This window comes from Centruroides sculpturatus, unplaced genomic scaffold (genome assembly GCF_000671375.1).
Source record: "Centruroides sculpturatus isolate CEXI.00-Female unplaced genomic scaffold, Cexi_2.0 scaffold689, whole genome shotgun sequence".
Classification (NCBI taxonomy): Eukaryota; Metazoa; Arthropoda; class Arachnida; order Scorpiones; family Buthidae; genus Centruroides; species Centruroides sculpturatus.
The window spans coordinates 122,408-141,799 of record NW_019384971.1 but is presented as its reverse complement, the minus strand read 5'-3'; the positions used below and the strand labels follow the sequence as shown (position 1 = coordinate 141,799).

Here is a 19,392-nt window from a genome sequence, read left to right as displayed (position 1 = left end):
CTTGTTCCCAATTTATTTATTTTATTTTTTAAACTGTTATAGAATTAAAAGCGAGTGAATAGTTAAAAATATAATGTATATTAGTGAAATTATAAAGCTAACTTCATTTGTTTGTGTATCATAAAGGTACATAATAAAGATTCAAAAATTTTTATTATTTTAAAAATTAACTAATTATTGTTTTTCAGTTAACTATTTCTACCATCTTTTCGACGCCATGTTGGAAACAGAAACATCACTATTTATTGTGTGGCCTGATGCTAACATTTCCAATTTATCTGCATTAAGAGAGTGTACATTATGTTTAAAATAATCCTTAAAATTCGATGTAAAAAAATTTAAATTCTGTATCAACTAGGACATGCTGCATGTTTTGCTCGTTTCCATTTAAACATGGCGTCGAAATGACGGTAGAGTGTACTGAAAACACGTGGTTCATCTCTACGTACAAAAAAATATAATTTTTAGGTATTTAATAAGAATTTGTTTTTTTTTTTTTACACAGACAAAAGTTATGACTCCACCGTCTAATGTCGAAAATAAATGCACGAGGGGTGAAGACTTCCGAAATGACTACATTTCTCTGTGTTTCTACTATAAATTGTGTCCTTCTAGATGCATGAAGAAAATACAACTTGATAAGGGAAGATTGCATTGCACTCTTGACCTTTTAGATTCGTCCGTGTGGACTCCTTTACTCGAAGCCATTGAAATGAATGAAAGTTTAGAAGGGATTGTTCTGCATAGTGAATATTTAAAAAAAATGTCAGGAAATATTAGTGGTAAATTACTTAAATTTGATTTAAAAAAAAAATTTAATTTAGTAATCTGTAAAATAATCATTTTTTTATTTTTATTTTTGTCTTTTACTGTTTTCAGATTGTAATATTTACAGATTCTTCTTAGAAAAATATAGTGTGTTAAAAGGACTTCCAATAATCCTTAAACCAGAATTATTGACTAAGTTGATTAAATCTTTATCAGCTTGTATCTACAAGAATAAAAATTTGAAATTTTTAGAAATAACTGGATTACCGCTTTCTTTGAATCACATGGAATGTTTATCAGAGGTAATATATTTTTTAATTCATTTCTTAAGAAAAGCAGTGATTAGATTTGCATGTGTTAATAGGCACGTTATCTAGTAAATTGGCTTTAATACAGCTGAATGAGAAATGAATGACATTGCCCATTTGTTATAATATAGAAAGATATTGTTGAATTTGTTTGATTCTGAAATATTCAAGTTTACTTTCTTTGCCATCCTTTACAATTGTATACTTTTTTAAAGTTTGCCATGCAGATATTAACATGTTCTTTCTTCATGTCTATCATGGGTTTGGAAGTTTACAGTGGGAAAGGATGTGGATCTGATAGATCTGGGCCAATGTCCATAAAATTTTCTGAGGATTCAACTTTGAATTAAATTCAAATATTTCAGACTAGTGTGCATTTTAACTGAATGAGCTATCTCATTATTCCCATATGAATTATTGTTTATTAATTTATATAAATTATTTAGTTTTATTTAATATATACTATATTTTCTCAAATCATGTCATCAATTCTAAGATGCACTATAAGTTTTAAATTGAATGGAAAATTTTAAAATATACAGGCAATTCTAAGACATATTTCTACTTTGGACAAGTAAAAATGGTTAAAACTTGTGTGTTAGAATACAGGAAAAGTGTATTATGTATAAATACAATACAAGAAAAGTAATTATGTATAAATATATATACCATAAAATATGGTATATATTTACACTTATACACACTTTTCCTAAATATTTCATTCTGAAATCAGGATGCATTTTATAAACCGTATTTTATGGTATATAAGATGCATCCTAATTTCAGCTTGGAAATATTTAGTGCATTTAATTCATCTTGAGCCTTTAACAGTCAGTCCTGAAATTTTTTTTTTACTGTATTCTGGTTAAAATCAATGTAATAATAATATGTTTAACTAATAATATTTTCATTAAATATTTAGGCTAGATAAACGTTAACTATAGTGTACTAAAGGCTATTTGGAGAATTCTTTAGCATATTGATCATATATAAATGCAGAGCAATGTTTTTACTGTTTTTTTTGTTTTCGTACAAAAGTTGATTTTATATGCCATAAAATACAGTGTATATATAGAGGATTTTTCATTAATTGTAATACAATTTTAAATGATCACAGGCATCTTAGTTTTTATTTGATTGTCGGGTAATTTACATATTTGTTGTGTAGTGTTTGGCAAATTTTCGTGGGAAGATTTGCAGTTCTTTAACATGTTGAAATTATTAAAACTTATTATCAAATTTCTTGCTCAATTTAGTGAATGTTTTATGTATTTTGTTTGATTTATGATCAACATAACTGACCAAGAGGACACGAGATATATCATTTAGTAAAAAATTTTGATGGAGTAATTGCCAACATGCTAACATTGGATTATTTTGAGAAATGCAGCTGCTAACAGGCCATCATAATCTTGCAACTTACCTCTGTTGGAGTATTCTTATGGGCTCATATTAAAATACTTAAATTAAATTAAATTTATTTCAACAACTCATGAATTGTTTATGACATTAAAGTAAACATTGTTTAGTTATTGGCAAAATAAAGCTTGATTTACATGCCACAGTTATCAAAAATTGGTTAATCATATTCAAGCTATGAAATTCAGTCATGAGGACCATTTAAATGATGTTTTTCATGTGTAATACTACTAAATATACCGGTGCTATAAAATAAAAGAAGTAGCACTGTATTATCTTTTGTAGTTATAATTTTGTGTCAATTTATAGTTTTATCACCTTTATTGGAAACCCTGTGTGTATATAGTCACTGAGAAAAACAAAATATATATATGCATTGTTTCTCAGTGGATCAAGTGATTAATAATGCATTGTTTACAATGTCCAGCCATTATGAGTAATGACTAAAATTGCCACGCAGTCTGATAAATATTGACTAATTTATTAAATTGACCAGACATTATGAATACAGCTAAATTCCCTTTGGGCAATTTGATTTTTTAAAACAAAACTCAAACAATTATTGAAAAAAATGTAGTTTTTCTGAATTATTTCATAGTATTTTAAAAATGACATGAGATCTTTTAAAAGTAAGTATTATCAACTGTATGAATTAAACTAATGTTAGCAAAAACTATTATTAGCACATTTATACATCAATCAAAATCAACTTAAAGGAAACTGTTGGATTGTCATGTTTGGTATAAATTATATAAAAAAATTCATTGTCATTAGTTTTAAAATGAGTCTATAAATCATTATCTATATTAATGTTGGTCGATAATGTCAGGGAGAAAATTCTTTAGTTCAATTTATAACTTTGCTCCAAACATGACCTCATTGATCTGCAGTTCATACCAGTATTATTCTTTTGATTTTTCATTGATTGCATACAAAATGACCATGTGTTAATGTTGTTAGAACTAAGCATATTTTATATATTTTCATTAAATCTTTCTACTAAACCATGATTTTGAGATAGTTTGGATTTCCTTGTACCAGTTTTAACTTAGACCACATATTACACAGTTCTTTGATAACATTATTGGCAAATTCTCTGCCGTTGTGGAATTGTGAATACTCAGTGCACTGAAAATTGTAAAAATATCTAAAAGAATATAAGCTACATCTTCAGCTCTTTTGGTTTTTAATGGTAGTAGTCAGCGTTTTTTTTTTGTCACAGAATGCAATGGAACGGCGTTCCACCACCCTTTTTTTCCCTAAAAAAAGCACTGGTAATAGTTGAATGAATGAACACGAGTATAAATTTATATTGCTCATTGGCTTGTGACTGCATATATATAAGGTGAACCTGACATCTTGAGTTCATTTCATTGCTTAAAATTGGTTTAACTATCAATCGTTTCATATCTCGTATCCCTTATAATAGTTTTATAGTTTGTACTTAATTCAATAGCATGGTTAATAGCAATATGGTTGTTATGCAATATCTGAAATTCATAATGATTGGGCATTATGAATAATGTGCATGTTAATCGCTTAGTCTATAACCACCATTGGCAATTGCAGCTCTTTTACAGTTAAATGCGGCTCTTGCTGAAAGTGTTAATTTCTGCTTTTTATTATTATTTTTACAATTTTATTTCCACAATTTTGTGAAGATATGTTTATTAAAAAATTCAATATTTGATTTATATAATATTTATATTATATAATAAAATTGCGGTACAAAACTGCAGTACAGAATAAAAAAGTACAGAACATCGGCTCCCATGCATTTTGCAAAACTTACATTTCGGCTCCCACTGACCTCTTGCTTGCCCACCCCTGGTCTATAACATATACGAAGGCTATTTTTTAAATAAGGTCCGTTTTTTAATAAGAAGAAAAATACTGTAAATATCATTGAAATATATTTTTTCCCATATTCTACATACTTTTATCTACTTTTCTACATAATTTCCATTTTTGTTCAAACATTTGTCATATCACTCAAAAAATTTTTAAAATTTGACTTCAAAGAAGCCTGCCGCCGGAAGACCACACCGCTTGTCTTGTATGGCACGGCAGAGTTTTCTCAAGGTCACAATAAGCATTGGAATTGATTATTGTGTCTCTTGGCATAAAATCCACTAACAAAGTCTCTTTCCTGTCCCAAAAGACAGTTACCATGATCTTTCGTGCTGAAATCGAATAACAGATCGTATCTTACAGTCGGCGGGCGACTCAATTTTCTTAAAAATTATAAATTTGCACAGTTCAGCACACAGACAGACGATACGGCTGAAAATGGCATCTAAACATGCGCAAAGCATGCTGAAAGCAGATGCTCATGCACACTGCTGCAATTGCTCGTCATTCTCACTCTCATTCACAAACAGACCTTATTTAAAAAATAGCTCTCGTACATTGTGCACTGATAAACATGATAAATATATATTGTGTTTCTCAGTGACTAGGGACATTGTTTGAAACATTTAGACCAACTGAAGAATCCACTTATTATAAATATTTACAGTATTTACTTTTAAATATACACCAGAGTTTTTACACAATAATACTGATTATGAAAACTTATTCAAATAGGTTTTCCCAGAATCAAATTCTTTACAGCATTTATCTTTATCAGGGTGCTTTATAGAAAAGAATGGATTAACAGGTAATATTTGCAATTTAATAGTTACAATTTGATTAAAAAAAGATTATGTAGATTTACATATTTGACAGTCTTGTGCAAGTGTTTGAGAATCGTGCCAAGTGTCAAGGTGCTTGATTTAAGTAATTGCCACATTACCCTTGAAGATATGAAGTGTTTAGTCTCTTTAATTGAAGTAAGCGAGAGAATTTTTCTACTTTCTGTTTGACTATTTTAATTGTTTTTCTTAAATATATTATTTTATGTTAATTGGATTTAGCATCAAGCCATTCAACGCAACACGGCAACTTGGTATAAAAGTCTGCGATACCGTCATCCCATTCTCGACAGTTTGCCGGGAATCAGGAGAGTTACTTTAAATGATAATGTACAAATTGGAGATGAAGGAGTTAAATTATTAACTGAACTGCTTTTTAATGATATATGGTTAAAAGGTAACTTGAGATTTAATTGACTTTATCCATAATTTAAATTACTCAAAGTATAAAAAAGTTTATAATGCAAACCTGTACTTGAAAATAAAGTCAAGTTTCTTTGTATATAAAGAAATTTTCTAAAATAGAATCTAAACTACTATTAGATCATAACAATTTCTAGTCAAACTATAGGAAACTAATGATCTGGTATCTTTAATTTGGACAAATTATGAATTGTGCTTGAAATTTCCATGTTTCTCAGATTAAATTATTGGAATATTATGTATAGGCAACTAAATTTTTAAGCTGGCAAGTCACTGTTATGGAAATTTTCTTATAAATATTAAAATAATAGATCATATTGCTTGAACTTTTGCACGAATGTTGTCAAGAATATGAAGTTTAACAAGATACAAATATTCAGTTTTGAGTTTTTCTTCAATTTTTCACAACTGAGAATGTTTTGACAGTCCAAAGTACTGTAATTTAGAGATATGGAATGAGTGTAAAAAATGGGTCAAATTTATATTCCTGAATTGTTATTATGTGACCTCTGGTCATCTGACAAAGTGGATAATTTGGCAAGATACTGGAAAATTAATTTATTTTATATACTAAATTAATATTGATCATCTGTAAAAGTATACTTTGTTGCATGCTTAGTTATAAATTTAAGTGTAAAATTGTCTTTTAGGACCAAATAATGTTTAACTATATGTATATAACAATGTATTTATTATATTTATCAGCTCTGGACTTGCAGAATTGCGACATAAGTGACATTGGTGCAAAATCTCTGTTGAATGTTTTAAATCACAATATGGTTCTGGAAGTTTTAGATTTACAAATGAATTCTTCTATTGGTAAGTTGAATATATGTTTATATATAAATTATTAATATAATAGTTTAGTTTTTATTTGCATTTTATAAGTGAGAAAGAAAATAAGTGATCTGAAAGTGACAGAACACTTTCTTTAATTCTCTCTACCCTATTAGCATTATGAGAACCTTTTATCCGTGCCCATTATAAGTTTAAGTTGGTCCACATTAGCTATACTTGGTTCAGTGGAAGATCAGAAATGAGGTTTCTTACATTCAGAATGTAACCTTACCAGATTTGCTTGCATTTGGACTGGAAAATATCTGTCCAGACATTGAAGAGAGATAATTTAATTACATTTACATATATATAAAATAATTTATTAACTTATATTTCATTAATAGGGGGTAAACCATCTTTGGATGAATTCAGAGTTGAGTTGCTAAGCATGTACTGTCTATGACTTCTTTCTGAATATAACATTGTGCTTTATGTGTAGATTAATATTTAAATGTAGAGTGCAAGTCTAATTGTGGTATGTAGTAATGAAATATTTATGATACCATGTATTATTTTAGTAAGGATTTACCATTGCTAATTAATTAATACTTATTGGATATTCATAGAATTTGAGTCAGATTGGAAATTTGAAAATAATGGAGCTAGAGGGTTTTGTGTAATGACTCAAATCCCACATATTAACATACAAACAAATGTTTATAGTAAAAATTAAAGGACAGTCTTGTACAATTTCTAAACATTTCAATGCTTTGAGTGCATATGTAATGTTATATTCTTGTAAACGTTAGTGTGTTGGCACACATTGAATGTTGTAAACACTACGTATATCTGTAAAGGTAACATATGAAAAATCATTATAACATTATCACCTGCTTGAACTTGCAAATCTGACATAATAATTAAATAACTGCTATCTTATAATGGCAGACCTATGGCTGAACAGCTTAGGTGGCTGTCTCCCACTCAGAAATCTTGAATTAATCCAGACAAGTCAAAATAACCTGAGGAATGTTTTGGTGATGGTCCATCTGGATATGTCAGGGATCCATTTCTGATCACTAGGTCGTCCCATCGTTTGTCTGGCTAAATTTATCATGAACTTGCTCTTGGTACTGAAAGGACAAATAGAGTTAGAAAAAATAATAAATAAAAAATGGCAGACAATGTAAATAATTCTGGATTTATTAACTTTCAAATCAAATGAAGAATATTGTTTTTAACATGCTTAAAACTTTAATTTCTGAATTTATTACACAGATCAAGAATTATTAGAGAAAATACAACAGCAGTTAGATGAGAATAATAAAGGGAAAATGTTTGAAGTAAGTAAGATTAACTAAGAAATGATAACCAAATATCTAATTGCCAGATTGTTTGAAGCTATAATTATGCTAAACTTTAATTAAGGAAATTAAGTAATTTGGTATTAAGTCAATCTGGCATTTAGACATTTGGTTATTAAAATTCAGGCTTAACTACTGTATAAATTAAATAGTAATTTAGTAGTTATTCTTTTATTCAAACGAATTTAGTTTAACAAGCTATCTTCAAAGAAGTGCTTGCTTTGCGAATCCTTGATGCAACGGGTGGGTAAATTCACAATGAAAGGATCAAAGGTAAAACAATTGAAAATATAACATGACTTTATTAATGTTCAATGTGTTAAAATGTTTAATGTATCTTAATGTGTTTCAGTTAAACAAAAAGCATCAGAAAACTGTAACTGCTGGAATTAAAGAGAAAACAAAGGCAAAACTGACACGGAGAGTGAACAGTCGTCCTCCTCCTAAAAACTGTGGCATGTAAGGATGTTGGTTCTCTTCTATTTTGATATTTATTTACAAAAGTTACCATAATATATTAATGTAATTACTGAAAAATATGAACCATTGCTTACATAATCTATACCTAATCTATACATAATCTATCTTTACATAATCTATACATAAAGCACAATGTTATATTCAGAAACAAGCATAAGTAAATTATTTATAAATTAATATTGTATACAGTTGATCCTGCTATATCAAATATTTATCTCGAAATTTATTTTTTCCCCTTCATTTTTAGCCTAAATTCAATTTAGGTGATATTTTCCATCTTTATTTCAAATAATTTTTTCTTAGAAGTTTTATATCTCAAGTTATATACTTAGGTGTTGTTTACAAATTCAAAACTCAGCAACTCTATTTTGACAGCATAAACTGTAGTTGAGAAACATCTCTTGCAATACAGTACATAATGTATATATAATTGACATTGCTTTTCTCTGATTGACTATGAGTTTGGCTTGCATCTTGCTTGTTGAAGACAGTTGGACAACAGAAAGTATTGACAAACTATTTCTTTTATGGTATATCAAACATGTTTTATTTATACCTAATACAAGTATGTACAGTACTGTACTTGCTATTTTATTAATAAATTACCATACCCACAATCAAGCCAATTACTGTTTACTGTGTAGGAACCTTTATATCTCAGATTTTTTTCTTTTTTAAATAGAAATGTTCAACTGTATATATAGAAAAATGTTATGTTCTAATTTAAATGATTACTACTAGATTCAATTTTCTTTTTAATATAGAGATAAAGAATCTGATGTTTCAAGTTCTAGTACAAGTAGAAGTGATGAATTAGAAGAATGGGTAAATGCTTGTTATCATTTACAGGTATAAACTGATATTTGAAGTCATAACTAGAAAGAAATTGGGATTTCTAGTACCTTATTTCAAAACTGTAAACAGTGAATGACTGCTATAGTTTCAGCTCATACTACATTATGCATTCGTTCAAGCAGAAACTGTAGCTGTTGTTTGCTGTCCACCTTTTTGAATTTACAATTTATATGTTTATATAGAGAGAACTGAAGATATGTTTTCAACAACTGCAGATTGAACAGGGAAAAAGAAAACTAGCAGAGATGAAAGTCAAGCAGGTAACTCTATTCAGTTTTAATTTTGTCGGAGTTTGAACGTTAATGTAGAATCTGTTATTTTATTCAAATAGTTAGAGAGCCAAGGGAAAGCATCTCACACACCTGGTTACACTCTGATAGATGATGCTACATTAAACACTATTCAAAATACATTTGTAAAATTCCAAGAATTTCTAAATTTTCTGAAAATATCTGGGTAAGATGGAGTATAGAAAAGTATTTTAAGAATATAGAAATTCAAAATTTATACTTGGTTTTTTTCAAAATTTAGGTTAGAAGACATAACTAAATTTCAATCAGGTGTGGCAGATTTACAGAGCTTTATTTCTGACAAGAATCGTGTTGAAAGGGTTAATGGAGACTTCGCAACAGAAGATACGGCACGGAAAGAGGTTTATATACCGGATATGATTCAGAATTTAAATTTTGAAACAACACATGCTCCTGAAAATGTGAGCAACAAGCAAGAAGAAATGATATTGCGCAATATAAATATGAATTCTAATAGATATAATACAAATAATACTAATAATGATGATTTGTTTAATATTATAAGTGAAAGAATTTCAGTGAAATTGAACCATACAGAGAATACTTTAATTAATTCCATAATAAATCAAGAAAATAATTCAATGGAGAAAACATGAAAAACATTAAAGTAACTAGATGTAACTTGTTTATATAAAATATAATATATAGAACTGTGTGAAATGGAACTTTTTGCTAAGCACTTATTGTAATAGTTTTTTTAGATATTAAAAATAACTCTTTTCATTTTGTAACGATTGATTATACTGATACAAGACGGTATTATGTTGCAAATTGTATGGTTGGCCTCAGGTTTGCCCAGTCTTTACCTGAATTAACAAAGAAGGAAGATTCTAGGTTTGGTGTAGACGAATTTACAGTGTACTTGAATATAAATACATCGGTCGTTATTTATTATCGATTAAGAATTGCTTCTATTCCCTAAAATGAAAGGGGATGTAAATCCTCGGGTACCAAACGCAGCATACAGGAATACACAAGAAATCACAAAAAAAAAAAATGGCTTCTAGGACCGTTTTTACAAGTACTATTGATACCGCTGGATATGAAATCCAATACTGATAGTCGAAGAAACCCCCCTACAGACCATTTCGAAAAATGTTTTGGAAATGGCCCATTGTGTGTCTGGCCTGACACCCGATGTATATGATTTAAAAGGTTCTTTTAGTGCCTTACAAGTTGATCAATGTCAGGTTCTGAGGTTGCACCTCAACATCCATAGGTGCAAAGTGATTTTTTTGATGACAATCAGTGATTCTCAACCTGTTTTGCACGTACGCTTAGGTATATCTGGGTTTAATACGTAGTGATTATGATAAGTAATAAACAGGAAAGGAATAATTATTAATTTCTTGTCTGTATTTTTATTGATAATACAGTCAAAACGGATACGATATTAACGGTGTTATATCGATAACTATATTAACAGGCAGACAGCTTTTCGTTCAGCAAGCACAGAATTGATACCAGAAGAACGTAAATGTATAAAATGGTGCGGCAATCGTCCTTCAAAAGTGAAAGAACTTTCTTTGCGTATATCACTTCCAAGTTTTATAATAATAGATTAATATTACTTATATCTATGATAAAGCGATATTGACAAGGTGAAAGGATACTCTTATTGATGATAACGAATGAACAATACTGATAGACCTGATAGTGCTGTATGAAAAAATCTAACATTTTGTTTTACTTATAGATACTTAATTAATATTTTGGAAAATTTTGTCAACAGACAGGACAATTAGCAGTAACACGTATTCCCACGTTAAAATACAGTTCCGTTTTCGAATAGTGAACAAGTACTTCAAGTAAAATTGTTATGTATAAGTTGTTATTATTTATTCATGGTGAATGTCTGTTATAATATTGTTGTTATATAAAAAAATACTTTTTATTAAATTCAAAGAATCAGGAATAAATGGTGCCCACAAATGGCCGAGTGCAGTAACGGGTTATCCTAAGGGTAAAAAGGACACTTTCCTGAAGCCCCCATTAATAGGAGGCCCCAAAACATTCTTCGAAGAAAAAAATCTGAAATCAACACTGTCCTTGGGGGTTCCCTAATTCAAATTAGCTTAGCTCCTCGAAGCCATAACACGCTACTGACCGAATGGGTATATACCACTAAACAATGGTGGTTGAATTTTCCGAGATTTCTTTGTTTCTAACACCTAAATACAGAAAATTTCTCATAAAACTCCTCCCCCTCAGCGTATCGATTACCTGTCACGTCACCCAAATAAACCCGAGCCAGTAAACTTATCAATTACAATTTATCTGAAGATAAAGCACCTTGTTGCGCTCTAGGGTGCAACAATGAATACTTATTTAGTGAAGCGTGTAACAATATTTTTATTATATATGATTATTTAGAATTGCTCCTTCATTTTAATTAATGTGATGTATGTACTCTGGAGTAAGAATATTGAATATAACCCAAACAATATAAGAATCGATATGTATTGTACCTATCGGAAAGGTATGAAATACCAGGTATGTATCGAATTATGTATCATATAATTATAGTAGTAAAGAGTAAAAGATGCCTGTGATAACATTCTACACAACAATGTAGTGTAGAAAATTACGTCATTAAATTACATGCAGTATACATGCAAGAGAAACTTTACTGTAATTATAATTAAACAACAACTGAATATTTTATAGCTCTAATATTCTTGTGTATAATATTAATTTTACTAATTATATTCTTTATTTTTGTGTATAGATTAAAATACATGCTTTTAAACCGAAACGAAATATTTAATCGTTATTACAATTATTATTTTTATAATTTAACGAATATAATAGAACTAATATCTAAATGAATACGAAACAATAAAGAATGCCAGCAACTGCAAGAGAGCTGCAGAAAGGATTTATGAGATCATCACAGTAACGTCACAACAGAGGATTAACTGGGGTAGAACATATAGAATACAGGATTAACAGAGAACTTGTTTACAACATATCTAGCTTTATAAGAATATGGATGCTGCTGAAGACTGATTTTGAAGATTTCCAAGGTGTTTCCTGTCGTTATTCTGAAAATGTTACTGAATTGATTAAAAATTAATTTATTACTGACTTTCTTCATCATTATTTACTTTCCCTGCTGTTATATAACACATAGAAAGTATGGGAATCGGTCAAAAATAGCCTTACAAGATTATTACATTTTTACATTCAGGGGACCTTGAAACGTCGAGAAATGCTAGAAAAGTCGAGGATTTTTTCTGTATGTATGATCAGTTTTTGTATATGTATTATCTACATATACACAGACTGACAGAATTAATTTTATAAAATGAAAGCTTTTTGAGGTATGGTTCCACTCCTTTAATTAATATCTCCCGAACCAATGGTCTGATTTTCCTGAAAATTTCTGGAAACAATTCCCTCTAATACCCAAACATCACTGCGAAATTTCAGAAATTTCCAACAAGAGGCAAAAGAGTTATTAAGCTTGAAATGGGATGAATATAATCATGCCCCGAACACACTCACTCATATCTGATATGATTTAAAAGTGTTAGAAGGCCGAACCTTACGGCATAGCTTTTGAAAAGGATGAAGAGTTTTAGAAGAAGTGAGAAGAGGGAAGAAAAGTAAAAAATGATAGGAAAGTGTGAAATGGGAATCATGGCGCCATCGAGTTCCATTTATTGAATATACTTTAATTATAACACACGGGGCGTAGCCCACAGAAAAGAGTATGGTCAAAATATATACAGAGAAGTCCGCACATGGTACTGCCTCTAGGGAGACAGGGAACGCGAGCAATTGGCAGCTATGCACGTGGACAACCGACTCGATGCGTAAGAAGCTGCTGAAAATATCAACTCGGAATACGTTGCCGTACAAAAGCACAAAAATTAAACGCAAAAAGTCCCCTGACAGCCGAGTTGGCAGGTTACAGTGGGGGAACAACAACGCAAAGAATCCCCAGATGGCCAACTCGGCCAGAATAGTCCATTTATATAGAGAAAAATCTTCCAAATCTTTATCATTTCTCGACGATTTAAAGTTCTCCAAGTCCAAAAATGTAAACCTCTGGATAATTCATTTTTTGATCGATCGCCGTACTTTTTCTCTGTTAACAGCCGGAAAAATAAAATATGTGTATTATTTAGTTGCAATTTAATATCAATGATCTGTCTCACATTACTGTTCACTGATAAAAGGTAACAGAATCATGTTATCTTTAAAAAAATAACATGAATTACAATCTTTTAAAAAATCCTTTAGGGTTTTTTTTTTATTTCATAGCAGTTCTCTTCTATACTGCAATGATCTGCCTTAACTTCCATAATTCTCTGTCTCTGTCTCTCATCATCCTGTCGCCTTTATCGTGGGTCTGGCCGAACCCTTGATTAACATGGTACAAGGAATAAAGGCCCTCTTAGTGTCCACGTACCACCGGTGGTACGCAAGAAGGATTCTTTACAAGTCTACACATTGAAAGCTCGGGTGGTATGCCAGTGAAAAGAGCGGAGAACCGAATTAAAAATTAAATTTTATAATAATAGTATTTTGTTCTGAAAAATTTATTTATGTTTATTAGTGTTGGAGAATTCGCTACTAGAATATTTGCACACGAAGGCCTTCATCAATAGCCTTACATTCAATTGATAAACGTGAGGTAAATAGACTATTTATATATTTATTGTACAATTATATAATTAATAAAATAAAGAACGAAAGCTTTCAAAGTTTTATACCTTAACTTTAAATTATTTAAGTTGAATGAAAGAAATGGCAGAAGCAGCAGTTTCAAGTTACGAGAAGAGTATTGTCATTTATGAAGCCGACGACAAAAAAGTTGCAAATGTAAGTCTGTGTAGTACAAATTATTTTAATCTATTTTATAGATTATTGTTTTAAAACTACTTGAATACTTTAATAACACTCAGCACTTACAATCATCTTTTAATTTGTTCAAAAATAGTATTGAACGTAATCTGTATCCGCTGCTATGTATGAAAAAATCCAGCAATGTGTTGCGTAACTTTCCCGGCAACAATATTTATATTTGCGTGAGGAGCCATCTGTTAAGATATTTAATTTAAGAAACTTTTTATAGCCTATTATTAGTGATTATAAAACGAAAAAAAAGCTTAATTTTAAAGGTATAGACGAGTTTTAAAAAAATTTGTAAGAGTAAAATCTTTATAAAATCCGACTCCATTCGAGATTTGACACCTCACCACCTCTATTTCCTCACCACTCTGCCTTTAATCACCAAAATTTAATAGCTTCAATTTCCTTAATAAATATATTCCCCTGCAAAATTTCAGAAATTTTTGTCCGAAGTAACGAATTATTAAGCTTCAAAGAGGGTGAACAAAATCGTTTCCCCCCACACCCTAGCATCCATATATGCAGAAAAAACCCCGATTTTTCTTGCATTTCACGACATTACGAGGTCTCCTAAGTCGAAAAATGTAAAACTCTAAAAGGTCACTTTTTGACCGATCGCCATACATTCCCCTCCTGAGAAAGTAATTTTTATCCAGAAACAGTGCTTCATCACTGCCATTCCTACAATAGAACAGTTAAATGGTGAGGAACGTTTTCTGATATTCTTGGGACGGTTCCACATTTCATAGTTGGAGCCAACCTGGACTCTTCATAAAGTTAGGCTGGTGTATTAATACAGTGGAACCTCGAGTTTCGAACGCCTCAGTTTACGAACAAATTTTGAACGCCATATTTGACTGTATTAGATATTTTTTACTTTTTATAAACTTTATTGTACTGTAGTTCAAACAGACATTTATGTATATGTCGTATTATTTTGCAGTCGTAGTCGTAAGGTCGAGTGTAGGTTGAACAAGACAAAGAAAATTGGAGACCATAAAATAACACGTCCGTTCACTTTCGGGTCCTCACTCGAACTCCCCTTATTTTATTGGTGCTGTTAACCTCATTCCAAAAGGGACGAGATTAACAAAGTAAAATACAGAAAATATATACAAAATTTACAAAATTTTAAATATGTTAAATGCCCCCCTCCTGAAAAGGCGACATCATGGAGCCTCAGGGAGGTTGGGCTGGGTGTTATACAATTTATCGGCTTGAACTCTAAAGTTGGTTGGATTATAATACGGTATAATTTTATCTACATTTACAATATCGGTTAATTTATTTAATGATTGGACAGGTCTGTCTATTTCTACGTTACAAGGAGATACTATTTTTAATATGGTGAAAGGTCCATGATACTTTGGAGCAAGTTTTCCTTGGTCGGGATGGAAGAAGGTTTGTAGTAATATTTGATCTCCTACTTTGAAGTTTGGAGTTTGATGTTGACTATTATATTTATCTCTGTTTCTTTCGTGAGCTAATTCAGTTCTTTCGGTGGCAATCTTACGTGCTTCGCTGAGANATCATCCTGTCGCCTTTATCGTGGGTCTGGCCGAACCCTTGATTAACATGGTACAAGGAATAAAGGCCCTCTTAGTGTCCACGTACCACCGGTGGTACGCAAGAAGGATTCTTTACAAGTCTACACATTGAAAGCTCGGGTGGTATGCCAGTGAAAAGAGCGGAGAACCGAATTAAAAATTAAATTTTATAATAATAGTATTTTGTTCTGAAAAATTTATTTATGTTTATTAGTGTTGGAGAATTCGCTACTAGAATATTTGCACACGAAGGCCTTCATCAATAGCCTTACATTCAATTGATAAACGTGAGGTAAATAGACTATTTATATATTTATTGTACAATTATATAATTAATAAAATAAAGAACGAAAGCTTTCAAAGTTTTATACCTTAACTTTAAATTATTTAAGTTGAATGAAAGAAATGGCAGAAGCAGCAGTTTCAAGTTACGAGAAGAGTATTGTCATTTATGAAGCTGACGACAAAAAAGTTGCAAATGTAAGTCTGTGTAGTACAAATTATTTTAATCTATTTTATAGATTATTGTTTTAAAACTACTTGAATACTTTAATAACACTCAGCACTTACAATCATCTTTTAATTTGTTCAAAAATAGTATTGAACGTAATCTGTATCCGCTGCTATGTATGAAAAAATCCAGCAATGTGTTGCGTAACTTTCCCGGCAACAATATTTATATTTTCGTGAGGAGCCATCTGTTAAGATATTTAATTTAAGAAACTTTTTATAGCCTATTATTAGTGATTATAAAACGAAAAAAAAAGCTTAATTTTAAAGGTATAGACGAGTTTTAAAAAAATTTGTAAGAGTAAAATCTTTATAAAATCCGACTCCATTCGAGATTTGACACCTCACCACCTCTATTTCCTCACCACTCTGCCTTTAATCACCAAAATTTAATAGCTTCAATTTCCTTAATAAATATATTCCCCTGCAAAATTTCAGAAATTTTTGTCCGAAGTAACGAATTATTAAGCTTCAAAGAGGGTGAACAAAATCGTTTCCCCCCACACCCTAGCATCCATATATGCAGAAAAAACCCCGATTTTTCTTGCATTTCACGANATTTCCTTAATAAATATATTCCCCTGCAAAATTTCAGAAATTTTTGTCCGAAGTAACGAATTATTAAGCTTCAAAGAGGGTGAACAAAATCGTTTCCCCCCACACCCTAGCATCCATATATGCAGAAAAAACCCCGATTTTTCTTGCATTTCACGACATTACGAGGTCTCCTAAGTCGAAAAATGTAAAACTCTAAAAGGTCACTTTTTGACCGATCGCCATACATTCCCCTCCTGAGAAAGTAATTTTTATCCAGAAACAGTGCTTCATCACTGCCATTCCTACAATAGAACAGTTAAATGGTGAGGAACGTTTTCTGATATTCTTGGGACGGTTCCACATTTCATAGTTGGAGCCAACCTGGACTCTTCATAAAGTTAGGCTGGTGTATTAATACAGTGGAACCTCGAGTTTCGAACGCCTCAGTTTACGAACAAATTTTGAACGCCATATTTGACTGTATTAGATATTTTTTACTTTTTATAAACTTTATTGTACTGTAGTTCAAACAGACATTTATGTATATGTCGTATTATTTTGCAGTCGTAGTCGTAAGGTCGAGTGTAGGTTGAACAAGACAAAGAAAATTGGAGACCATAAAATAACACGTCCGTTCACTTTCGGGTCCTCACTCGAACTCCCCTTATTTTATTGGTGCTGTTAACCTCNACATTTACGTATATTATTTAATTAATTGCAGGCAATAGGCGAAATGAGGCAAGATGTAAATTTATTTCACCAACTTCCAAACGGTAAATAATTATTTATTCTTTATTTTACACATTATAAATGAATATAACAGCGTACAGAAGAAACGTGATAAATACTAAAAAAGAATAATTTATTTTGAGTAAAGTCTGGTATCTCTCCTATCTTTTATATAAGAATAATTATCGTAGTATAAAGGATATAGATATAATTATCCTTAAGTGAAAAATAGGAAAGACCTATTTCTGTTTTAAACCGAACACCAGATTATCCGTGTTTAATCTAATCTTGAGGGATAAAATATAATATTTAATTTCATATTAATTTCAGTTGAGAATGGTAATCAATATGTGACGATGCTCAAGAACTGTACGCAAGTTCACGTTGGACCAAAAATAGAAATTCATACCGAAGGACCAAAAGTAGAAATTAGTAGAGATGGACCAAAAATAAAAATTCGTACAGAAGAACCAAAAACAAAAGATTTGAAGAAAGAAGATAAAGAAAAAGAAGGTAAATGCTTAACAGAAACGTGAATCAAATGCGTTGGCTGCGTTCAGCAGAGCCAATAGTAGTAACTGAGAAAAGGTGTTTCAATCAGTAGTTGTTACGTAGTTACATCTGCTGAACGATGAGCGACGTGTGCGTTGAATCATTGGTACAGCTAGCGATGGGTAACGTAAACGAAAGACGTTATTAAATGTCGTCATAACATAAAACATGTTTCGTAATAATGCTACTGTAGAAAGCATTCAGCAGAAAAGTACTCAACAGCTCCTGAACTGTTGAATCTGCTTAACGCATTGTAATTCGAGACCAATAGTGGCCGAGAGGATAAAACTACTGAACACTGCTCACGGGTTTGCGCCTCATTAACGGGCTGTCTATGTGGAGTTTTCCTGGTTTATCTCACGTGTGTAACATGTGAATATGGTACAATTCGCATATTCTGTCCTTCCTGGACACGCTCTCACATGGCAGATTGCCCTCATTTCGCGTTTCTTACCCGTTAATTAGTCAGAGCATATTCTTCGTTCTGTATAAGAACAGCATGATATGATACTCTCTTAATATTGATTGTGTCAACATAAAACACAATGAATTACACATATTAATTTCAGTCAGTTGTCGTTTTCTTCTCATGGGAACTCGTTTTCTTCTCATGGGAACAAGAAGATTATGAAAGACAATTTTCGAATAACGTAAAGAAATGGTATTTTATAAGAATAAATTTATTTCATTTGTCATGGTGCCATCAAATACGTCATTTTAAATGTTGTCGCCGGGAAAGTTACGCAATTCGTTGCTGGATTTTTTCCATATTAGACAATATCATGCGTGTACACTTGTTCATAAGTCATTCACTAAAATTTTCTTTAAGCTCACACACGTTTTACAAAACTCCATCTATTCATGTACTGTAAATATTATTGTTATATTTACCATAACCACGAAATAATTTCTAATACGCTAATAAAATAAATAAATAAAAGACTAGTGTAACGTTTGATTAAACTTTTTTCTTTTACTTATAGAAATGATCAACAGTTGCTACCAGAAGTTGAAGTACAAATACATCACGGAGTGTTCTTACATGAGATCATTTTTATGGGAAGGAGAGAGATTCGATTTTCCATTAGAGGATTATTTCGTAGAATTAACCGTAGAGAAAGCAGATTTATTTGGAATGAAAATCGGAGACAATATAAACTTGAATGAGCTATTTTCAATACAAGAAGATGGTCATCAAACTATTTTAGTGACAGGGAATCCCGGTTATGGTAAAACCACCCTTTGCAAGAAAATTGCAT

At 30.9% G+C, this 19,392-nt stretch overlaps 1 protein-coding gene and 2 long non-coding RNA genes across 8 annotated transcripts in view; all 3 read left to right on the top strand.

Moving 5' to 3' along the window:
• LOC111632619 (centrosomal protein of 78 kDa-like) overlaps nucleotides 1-10,121 on the top strand; it is a 33,137-nt gene extending 23,016 nt beyond the window's left edge. For 3 of the 6 annotated variants that reach the window (XM_023377103.1, XM_023377107.1, XM_023377108.1), the window contains exons 4-14: nucleotides 5,082-5,154; nucleotides 5,223-5,326; nucleotides 5,411-5,585; nucleotides 6,317-6,430; nucleotides 7,667-7,731; nucleotides 7,942-8,025; nucleotides 8,105-8,211; nucleotides 8,997-9,081; nucleotides 9,270-9,347; nucleotides 9,419-9,543; nucleotides 9,619-10,121. In XM_023377103.1, the coding sequence (XP_023232871.1) occupies nucleotides 5,082-5,154; nucleotides 5,223-5,326; nucleotides 5,411-5,585; nucleotides 6,317-6,430; nucleotides 7,667-7,731; nucleotides 7,942-8,025; nucleotides 8,105-8,211; nucleotides 8,997-9,081; nucleotides 9,270-9,347; nucleotides 9,419-9,543; nucleotides 9,619-9,994 (1,386 nt within the window). In that variant the 3' untranslated portion in view covers nucleotides 9,995-10,121. Of the gene's footprint in view, nucleotides 1-41; nucleotides 127-505; nucleotides 783-879; nucleotides 1,071-5,081; nucleotides 5,155-5,222; nucleotides 5,327-5,410; nucleotides 5,586-6,316; nucleotides 6,431-7,666; nucleotides 7,732-7,941; nucleotides 8,026-8,104; nucleotides 8,212-8,996; nucleotides 9,082-9,269; nucleotides 9,348-9,418; nucleotides 9,544-9,618 lie in introns of those variants that run through there. The other 3 variants (XM_023377106.1, XM_023377105.1, XM_023377109.1) reach the window with 3 other exon arrangements.
• Nucleotides 10,122-11,692: 1,571 nt separating this feature from the next.
• LOC111632611 lies at nucleotides 11,693-14,210 on the top strand. Its single transcript, XR_002757893.1, has 4 exons — nucleotides 11,693-11,891; nucleotides 12,210-12,424; nucleotides 13,963-14,040; nucleotides 14,141-14,210. It is a non-coding gene; the product is annotated as an uncharacterized LOC111632611 (long non-coding RNA).
• Nucleotides 14,211-15,814: 1,604 nt separating this feature from the next.
• On the top strand, nucleotides 15,815-18,056 carry LOC111632612. Its single transcript, XR_002757894.1, has 3 exons — nucleotides 15,815-16,097; nucleotides 16,198-16,285; nucleotides 17,912-18,056. It is a non-coding gene; the product is annotated as an uncharacterized LOC111632612 (long non-coding RNA).
• Nucleotides 18,057-19,392: the final 1,336 nt, after the last annotated feature.